At 36.6% G+C, this 9,152-nt stretch overlaps 1 protein-coding gene across 1 annotated transcript; it reads left to right on the top strand.

Annotated features, from left to right (window-relative positions):
- Positions 1-696: 696 nt before the first annotated feature.
- On the top strand, positions 697-8,767 carry vps11 (VPS11 core subunit of CORVET and HOPS complexes). Its single transcript, XM_056240194.1, has 16 exons — positions 697-880; positions 1,157-1,301; positions 1,424-1,559; positions 2,332-2,495; positions 2,595-2,842; positions 2,925-3,126; positions 3,768-3,919; positions 4,012-4,198; positions 4,326-4,469; positions 4,660-4,857; positions 4,955-5,116; positions 5,757-5,890; positions 7,131-7,333; positions 7,493-7,664; positions 8,052-8,274; positions 8,358-8,767. The coding sequence occupies exons 1-16, from the start codon at positions 735-737 to the stop codon at positions 8,523-8,525; spliced, it is 2,784 nt and encodes a 927-aa protein (XP_056096169.1). The 5' UTR covers positions 697-734; the 3' UTR covers positions 8,526-8,767.
- Positions 8,768-9,152: the final 385 nt, after the last annotated feature.

Genomic DNA, 9,152 nt, shown 5'->3' with positions numbered 1-9,152 from the left:
CTTTTAAAGATACATAACACCGATTCGTTTCATTCGTTGCTTATATTAAATGTTGCAAAACGGTCCAATAGAGCTATATGTAGGACATATTTCTGTTAATTACGTTCCAATTAAGGTAAAAAATAAAATGACATGTATTAAACCTCGTATGTGCGTTTTGCTTGTAACATATCCTATTTACAGGACACTGAGTTTTTGCCCCACCACGATAAGAAAGGGACGGTTCTCGGTTTAACGAGATGAATTGTTAAACCGGCTCATTCATGCTTTGTTGACCCAAGAACTGGATTTGTTTACGAAGAATTGTTCATACGATTCACTGAAAAGATCCGAATCAAAAGAACGGTTCTTTCTTTCCAAAACAGCAAATACAATTTCAAAGAAGAACGGTTCATTCACGGATCATCGGGAAACTTTTTCTTACGTCTTTGGGTCGTTTTTTATTCTAACTTTCAAAAGAGCCCACTTAAATCACATATTTAATTCTGTTTTGTGTGTACTTTGTTTTAAAAAACATAAATTATTTAATTTACATTTAAATTTCAAATTAGATTAAAATGTAAAGTACTTAAATCAAACTGATTTATAGCGTGCTGCTGTGTCAAGACTCAAACCTTAAAATATGAGTGCGAATACAGATTTATAACAGAAACAAAAATATCCTGAGTCCTGACACAAGTCACATGACCGTGATGTGAGTCACATGATTTTGCTAAACAAGAACTGCTTGGAAAATGGCAGCGTTCTTACAGTGGAGACGATTTGTGTTTTTTGATAAAGAAACGGTGAAAGATCCGAGTGAAAATGGAAAAAATTTCCAACTACCGATGGGTATATCAGCCTGTGATTCAGGTCGAGGACACATTGTGCTTGGAGATATCCTTTTATAATGCTGAAGTCATTCTTGTGGCTAGCTAGCAATTATGGCACTGTTAAACAATAATACCAAGTGCATTTCATAATTATAGTCGCCTAAGTCATCGTATCATTTAGGCTGTGGCAACCCTGCTTTGTAAAACGGGTAATCGCTTATGCTTGACGTACGTGTTTCCTTGAATTTATTCATAAGTCCAACAGTCAACACTTTCTAGCTGATTATGGCGATTTCAGGTATGCCATATGTGCGTGTTTTCTTTAACTCATGTATTGCACATATGGATGGACAGATCTGGTTTTTGACCCGCTCCCTGCAGCTGTCCAACTTTCAGGCTTATAAACTGCGCGTGACACACCTGTACCAGCTGAAACAACACAACATCCTGGTGTCAGTGGGTCAGGATGAGCATGGCATCAATCCTCTGGTAAGATTCACCACAGGTGTCTGCAGCTGCTGAAGCTGCATGTCAATGCAAGTGCTGGTCTCTGTGTGCTTTTGAAATGTAAGCTGATTTAGAGAGTGTGTGTGTATGTGTCTGTTCATCAGGTGAAGGTGTGGAACCTTGATAAGAAGGACAGTGGCAGTCCTCTGTGTACCCGGATATTCCCTGCCATACCTGGAAACAAACCCACTGAAGTGTCTTGTCTCAGTGTACATGAAAATCTTAATTTCATGGCTATAGGTAGGAGCTTTTAATTTCATATCAGGGTTAAATAGACAGGGTTTAACAAAAAATCAGAGTTGTTATAGTAACTAAAACCATAATAAAACCATTTTCATTACTTGCAATAAAAAGGTAACATTTCTCCTTTTAATTTAGTTTAACTTGATGTACTAAATTATCTGATGTACTAAATAACTCAATCTGAAATAAAAAAGAAACAAACTATATAGACATTTAAAAAAACAAAACTGACAAAAACACAGCAAAATTACTTACTAAATCTAAATATGAATAAAACTATAATAGTATCTCAATTATACTTAAATAACACATCACAATTGTTAGTCCACGTTTCTTAAAAAAATTAATTGAACCGAGTATTTGTATTTATATACTGTTTGAAAAAAAGTTGATTTTAGAGGGCAGCTAATAATAAAGCAAATTAAATACTGTACTTTAATGTTGCAAAAGTAAACAATTGTTTACTAATTAATAATAGTTACATTTATTATATTTTGGTTTTCTAAAACTATGTAAATATAACTTGAAATCCCTTCGAATATGTGAATCATTTCAATGATTAAATTGAACACTAAATGGCATTTGCAACCCATTTCTTTCTGTAATATGATGCATTTCAGAGTGAAACAGAAAATATAGTAGGGAAAAAGTGTTGATTGGGACGGGAGTTTATCCATCAATAATTGATTGGATTGTGAAAAGTGAGCATACATTCCCAAATACCAAATTAGATTTTATGTTGCTTTTAATATCTGTGTTAAATGCTCAGGTTTTACAGATGGCAGTGTTGTGCTGACAAAGGGTGACATCACCAGAGACAGACACAGTAAAACCCTCAGCCTCCATGAGGGCAGCTGTCCAATCACAGGCCTGGCTTTCCGACAGGCCGGCAAAGTCACACACCTGTTTGTCGCCACTTTAGAAAAAGTGCAGGTACGTTTTAGCCGTATGGAATGTTATATCCTGCCTTTGTAATGAAAGCAGATGTAAATGTATACAGAACTGAATGCAGGAATATTTTTACGTTGACAGTGTTACACATTGTCAGTGAAAGAGTACCCTCGTATAGACCTGGACACTCACGGCTGTGCGCTGCGCTGCTCGGCGCTCACAGACCCCTCGCAGGACTCGCAGTTCATAGTGGCTGGAGAGGACTGTGTGTATTTGTACCAGCCTGACGAGAGAGGACCCTGTTTCGCATTTGATGGGCACAAGCTTCTAACTCAGTGGCACAGAGGATACCTGCTGCTGCTCACGCACAATAACAAGTCACCTAGCAAGTAAGACTAATTTTTTTTTTTTTTTTGCTTTAAGATTTGTACTTTAATATGCATTCATATTTATTACATTTCATTTGTACAGATCTGATTATGGTAGCAGACAGACATCCCCTACAGAAAAGCACATCCTGACCATTTACGACCTGGACAACAAGTTCATCGCTTACAGTGCGGCGTTTGATGATGTCATTGACGTTCTGGCAGAATGGGGGTCGTTCTATGTCCTAACAAGGGATAAAACAATGTATATGTTGCAAGAAAAAGACACACAGACCAAGCTAGAGGTTAGTACAGTGTTATTATCATTAAAGGAATCTTTTTTTTTCTGTTACCTGAAGTAAAATGTTATATACACTACCATACAAAAGTTTGGTGTTTTTATGTTAATGAAAGAAGCTGCATTTCTTTGATAAAAAATACAATAACGGTAATATTGTGAAATATTACTATTACAATTTAAAATAAAGGTTTTGTATTTTAATAAATATTTTAAAGTGTAATTTATATTTCTGTGATGCTAATGCTTCATTTTCTGCATTATTACTCCAGTCTTCAGTCTCACATGATCCTTCAGAAATCATTCTAATATGCTGATTTGCTGCTCAAGAATCATTTCTTATTATCAATGTTGAAAACACTTTATTTGTTCACACATTACTGGCAGCCCTTAAACACTAAATTAAAATACAAATGAAATATATTGAAAGAATCAACTATAACTAACTATACTATATATAATTATATAGATTAAACAAAAACTGAACTAAATTGAAAATAAAAAACTAAATGTACAATTCAAAAACTATAATAAATGTGATTATTATTGTCAATTCAACATTATTCACAATTATAATTGTCCATAATATTATCCTTTATGATACATATTTATTTATTAACAAAAGCTTATATGTGTTGTGTTACTTAGATGCTGTTTAAGAAGAACCTGTTTGTGATGGCCATTAATTTGGCTAAAAGTCAACACCTGGACAATGATGGTCTGTCTGAGATATTCAGACATTATGGAGACCATCTCTATACCAAAGGGGATCACGATGGAGCCATTCAACAGTACATTCGGTAGGTGTGCAGTTCAGATTTCTACTTGTACATTTCATGTAAAACGGTAAACAAGAAAGCTGTTTCTCATGGCTACATCATCACCTTCTCAGCACCATTGGGAAGCTCGAACCCTCGTACGTAATTCGTAAGTTTTTGGATGCACAGAGGATACATAACCTGACGGCGTACCTACAGGCCCTCCACAGGCAGTCCCTGGCCAATGCTGACCACACTACTCTACTGCTGAACTGTTACACCAAACTGAAGGACAGCTCTAAGCTGGAAGAGTTCATAAAGGTCTGTAGAAAAAAATCACTTATGCTGGAAACCATTGCTGTGAATGTGCATTTAGACTTAAAAAAAAAAAAAAAGCCTTGACCACTAACAATGCTTTTTATACTCTGCACCCCTCCTATGAATGTAGAGCAATGAAAGTGAGGTGCATTTCGATGTTGAAATCGCCATCAAGGTGTTACGTCAGGCCGGTTATCACAGTCACGCCGTGTTTCTGGCAGAGAGACACATGCACCATGAATGGTATTTGAAGATCCAGCTAGAGGATTTGAAGGTGAATACAGCATTTTTGGGCTATGATATGAATTATGACACATAACTAATGCTTTTCAGTGAGTTTATGTAAGCCAATATTTTATGAACCTATTTTATTATATTTTATTTTTGGTGGAAAAAAAATTTCCACCAAAAATTAGCCCTGCCTTGTTCTTGCCTGAAAAATCTTTTTTTTGTTACACTTTCAGAACTATCAGGAGGCTTTGCGCTACATAGGAAGGTTGCCATTTGATCAGGCGGAGAGTAATATGAAGCGTTATGGTAAAACACTAATGCACCATGTGCCTGAGAGCACCACTATCCTCTTAAAACGTCTCTGCACCGACTATCACCCCAGCAAAGACTCAACCGACCGGGACAGTCTGGATAGGCCTGTGGAAAACAAGGTAATTCATTTAGATTAGCAATAGCAAATAATCAGAGATTCGGTAGAACAATGAGTTACACCAGATGACCTTTTATCTCAAAATTTTCTTTTGACAGGCCAATCCAGAGGAGTTCATCCCAGTGTTTGCCAATAACCCAAGAGAGCTGCGAGCGTTCCTGGAACACATGATTCAGGTTGATCCGTTCTCTCCTGAGGGAGTTTATGACACTCTACTAGAGCTCAGACTACAGGACTGGGCACATGAACAGGACCCAGGGGTAAAAACATGCTTTATACAATTGCTACACATACCTCATGTTATTATGTTATTATAGAAGGCGTCTGCAGCTCTAAAGATTTTTGAAGAATTTGACTCATCACCACCCAAATTGAATGTTTACAATTTTTTACATGGAAAATGTAAAAGAAAAGAAAAGAAAAAAGGAAGCATAAAATATTGGCTGATATTACAAAATAGTCAAATTTATTTGCATAAATTTGGCTTGTATCGGATATTTAATTGTGCAAGCTCATTTCACTTATTTTTACATTTTGATGGTCATTCCCATTATCTAACACTCATTTAAAATGTAAAAACAATAGTTTAATAACACTATTAAATGCAATCTTACAATTTTTTGTACTGTACATTTTGTACTGTAATATGTTTAAATTCACTTGTAGCATATAAAATGACTAATTTGACTTTTTTAGTGTTTGTTTACTGTTCGTTTACTGTTCATTTTCAATTAATTTAGATAACATGGAATTATAAATATCAGCCATAACATGAAAATATTATTTGCATTGGCCAGAATCAGTGCATCCCTAGAAAAAAGTATTCAGTTCTGATTGATTGTACACATGCTGTTGTGAAAGCATATAGGAAACTCATCTCTCTTTCTGTCTTTCCGACAGAAGAAGAAGGTCCTGCAGGAGGCAGCACTGTCGCTTTTGAGGAGTGACAACACTGTGTTTGACAAGGCCCTGGTGCTCTGCCAGATGCACAACTTCAAGGAAGGAGTGCTGTATCTGTATGAAAAGGGCAAACTGTAAGCGATTTTTCTCATTTCTTATCACTGTCAATCTCACTTACTCAGAAAGTGCTATGAAAGTTATCTACCTGACTTCTAAGGCCACCTTATTTTGCAACATGGAAGTAAGCTACTTTGTGTAATTGTTCGAGACTTCCGATGCATTAGCTGATATAGATCAATAACTTGAAAAATAGCAAAGTGAAGTAAATGGTAAAACTATTTACCATTTAACTTGTGCATAAAACTTGTGCTACAAACCAGTGTGTTTATGATAAAGAATTAAAATGTTATGATAAACACCAGTTTGCTATATAAAGCAGCATAATAAACTGTTTTGTACAGCTAAAATAACTGAAAGCAAATGACACCAAAAGCCTCGCACATTCAAGTTACAAATTGCTGTGACCTTTCTTGCGTTAAAAATAAGGTGGATAGCTTTATGTGACAACAGACAAAAATTACAAACTGAACTCCTTTAATGACTTCAAACTAGAGCTGCATGATTATGGATAAATTAAGATTGATGATTTTTTTTGTTGTTGTTTCAAATAGAGATCACAATTCTTCCACGATTCTGCACAAAAAAAACCCCTCCAAAATAACATGCCATTTACTAGAGATTATGACAAAATGTTAATTACTGCAGTCTATTTAATTAATTTGAATTAATTCTTTTTTTTTTTAAATCGAGTGATTCAATGACTCACCCATAAAGACTTCCCTTGTTTCGATACTGGATGAATCAGGGTTTTTGAACAATGTCTTGAATGAATGATTCAATGACAAATAATTGTTTTAAGTCACTTGTCGCCACCTACAGGTATAACTTTATAACAGGTATAGGTATATCTTTATTTATTTGAAGCTTCAAGTTACTTTCAAAAGGTGATTTGCTCTATTTGATCGCTACCGTAGTAGACATCAGTGTTTATATCTGAACTATAAACTTTTATCCCAGTCTGTGATAATTTGAATATTTGTAATAAACACTGTGATGTTGAAAGACTGTAAAGTTGTTGTAGCCTGTACATTATAACTGCTTTCTCTGGGTCAGCGGCAGCGCCAACACAGATTTGAGGTTTAATAGACACAGCCAAATCGTTATCATTTAGGAATAAGATCACATGGGTGTTTGAATCGAGATTGCAATCTTTTAACGATTAATTGTGCAGCTCTACTGCAAACTTACATTACATTTACCTTTAATCTAATAAAAGCAAAGGATTAATAGTGACAGAACTGTTTGTTTCTGCAGGTACCAACAGATCATGCATTACCACATGCAGAATGAAGAGTATGGGAAAGTTGTGGAGGCCTGTAAGCGCTATGGTGACAACGAGGTGTGTTTGTGGGAACAGGCGCTAGGCTATTTTGCACGTAAAGAAGAGAACTGCAAGGCCTACATTAGTGAAGTCCTGCAGCACATTGATGAAAATAACCTGATGCCTCCTCTTCTGGGTAAGTAATGTGTCTTGAAAAAGGCAGAAGAAGGTCATCATGATGACAGAATGTTCTTGACCGACTCTTAACCTTTCGATGAACTCCAGATCATATAATTGTAGCGTTTGCAATATCGTTCATCATCATTTAGACCTTATGTGAGTGTCTGTGTTGCAGTGGTGCAGACTTTGGCCCATAATTCCACAGCATCTCTGTCAGTCATAAAAGACTACCTGATAAATAAACTTGAGAGGGAGACCTCGCAGATTGAGGAAGACGAAAGGAAGATTCAACAGTATAGAGAGGAGACGACCCATCTACGTGCTGAGATAAAGGAACTCAAAACCTGGTGAGTGAAACAAGAGCTGTGCCAAATGACCAGCCGTGAGGTGTATGAATTTTATAAGGTTATTTTGTCATTCAACATCAGACTCTTATAGCCACTTCCCCTCTGCGACAGTTGAGAGCATGAAGTGTTCAACATTCCACACTTTGTATTTCAGTTAATTAAGTGCATTGTCCGGGTGTTTAAAGTGCACTTTTTCTTTTGGAGATTTTCAGTGTGAACATACCATTTATACTACAAAATGGCATAGAATAGTGCATAAGTACGTGAATTTGGCCGCACCTGTTGATTCATTTATTTCTGAATGGCATAAAAAATGTATGCCACAATTGATCAGTCAGAATCAAGTATCGCAGTATGCGGAGTAAGCTGCTCACGTTGCTTTTTCAGTGCAAAGATCTTCCAGAAGACCAAGTGCAGCATGTGTAACAGCCCGCTAGAGCTGCCATCTGTGCACTTCCTGTGTGGACACTCCTTCCACCAGCACTGTTTAGAGAGCTTCGCTGAGAGTGAGGCCGAGTGCCCCACCTGCACCCCCGAGAACAGGAAGGTGATGGACATGTTGCGTGCCCAAGATCAGAAACGAGACCTGCATGACCATTTCCACAGACAGGTGCTGATTTTTCCCCTGCAGTTTTGAATTGATCTAAAAAGTTGGATAGAATTAAATGGTCTTTTTCTCTCTCTCTCTCTTAGTTGAAATGCTCTAATGATGGCTTCTCAGTCATCGCTGATTATTTTGGCCGTGGAGTGTTTAACAAACTCACTCTGATAACGGATCCTCCTGGAGGAAAGAGTGGAGCTGGGAATCTGGAGGCTGAATTCAACAGAGATCTGCTCATTAACACCAAGAGGAATGTTTGAGAGCTGGACTGGAGTACACTTTAAACGAATTGCTGGTCTAGGGTCTGATATCTGACTCTTGGTTTGCTCCAGAAACAGCTCTACACTACTTTAACATCGCTGGAACAAATCCAGATTAAACTTTGCAACTCACAGCTCGTGCAGAATCTCTCCATCTGTCTAGTCTGCAAGATCAGATAAGCATAAAGAGGAAAATATCATAACCGCTGTGGTTGACAGTAAGATGCAGGAAGTCGCTTTTTAGGGCCTTTTCAAGCTTGATCTTTTCTAGCTTTTAAACCAGCTGCCACAGGCTTTATTTTGCATCCCTTGATAATTTATGTATAATATTTAATCAGTATTTCAGCCACTCATTACTGCACATAAAGCAATTAATCAACAATAATCAAATGCCTGTGAAAGAGTCATTAATAAATGTAAAACATTATCATTGATTTTGTTGTATTTACACATCTCAGATGTCTGAGATTTGTCATGAATTAATAAAAATGAAATATTTACACAGCATTTTACATTGCAAGTGCGTACAGCATGTGAAAATATGCGTAAAAGATGCATATCAAAAAAACGAAGCAAATTTCCACAAATACACCCACCACGAATAGTTTCAGGTTTTCTAAAGCGATT

Source organism: Rhinichthys klamathensis, unplaced genomic scaffold, assembly GCF_029890125.1.
Source record: "Rhinichthys klamathensis goyatoka isolate OS25496 unplaced genomic scaffold, OSU_Roscu_1.1 h1tg000585l_1, whole genome shotgun sequence".
Taxonomy (NCBI): domain Eukaryota; kingdom Metazoa; phylum Chordata; class Actinopteri; order Cypriniformes; family Leuciscidae; genus Rhinichthys; species Rhinichthys klamathensis.
This window is presented reverse-complemented; position numbering and strand designations above follow the sequence as displayed.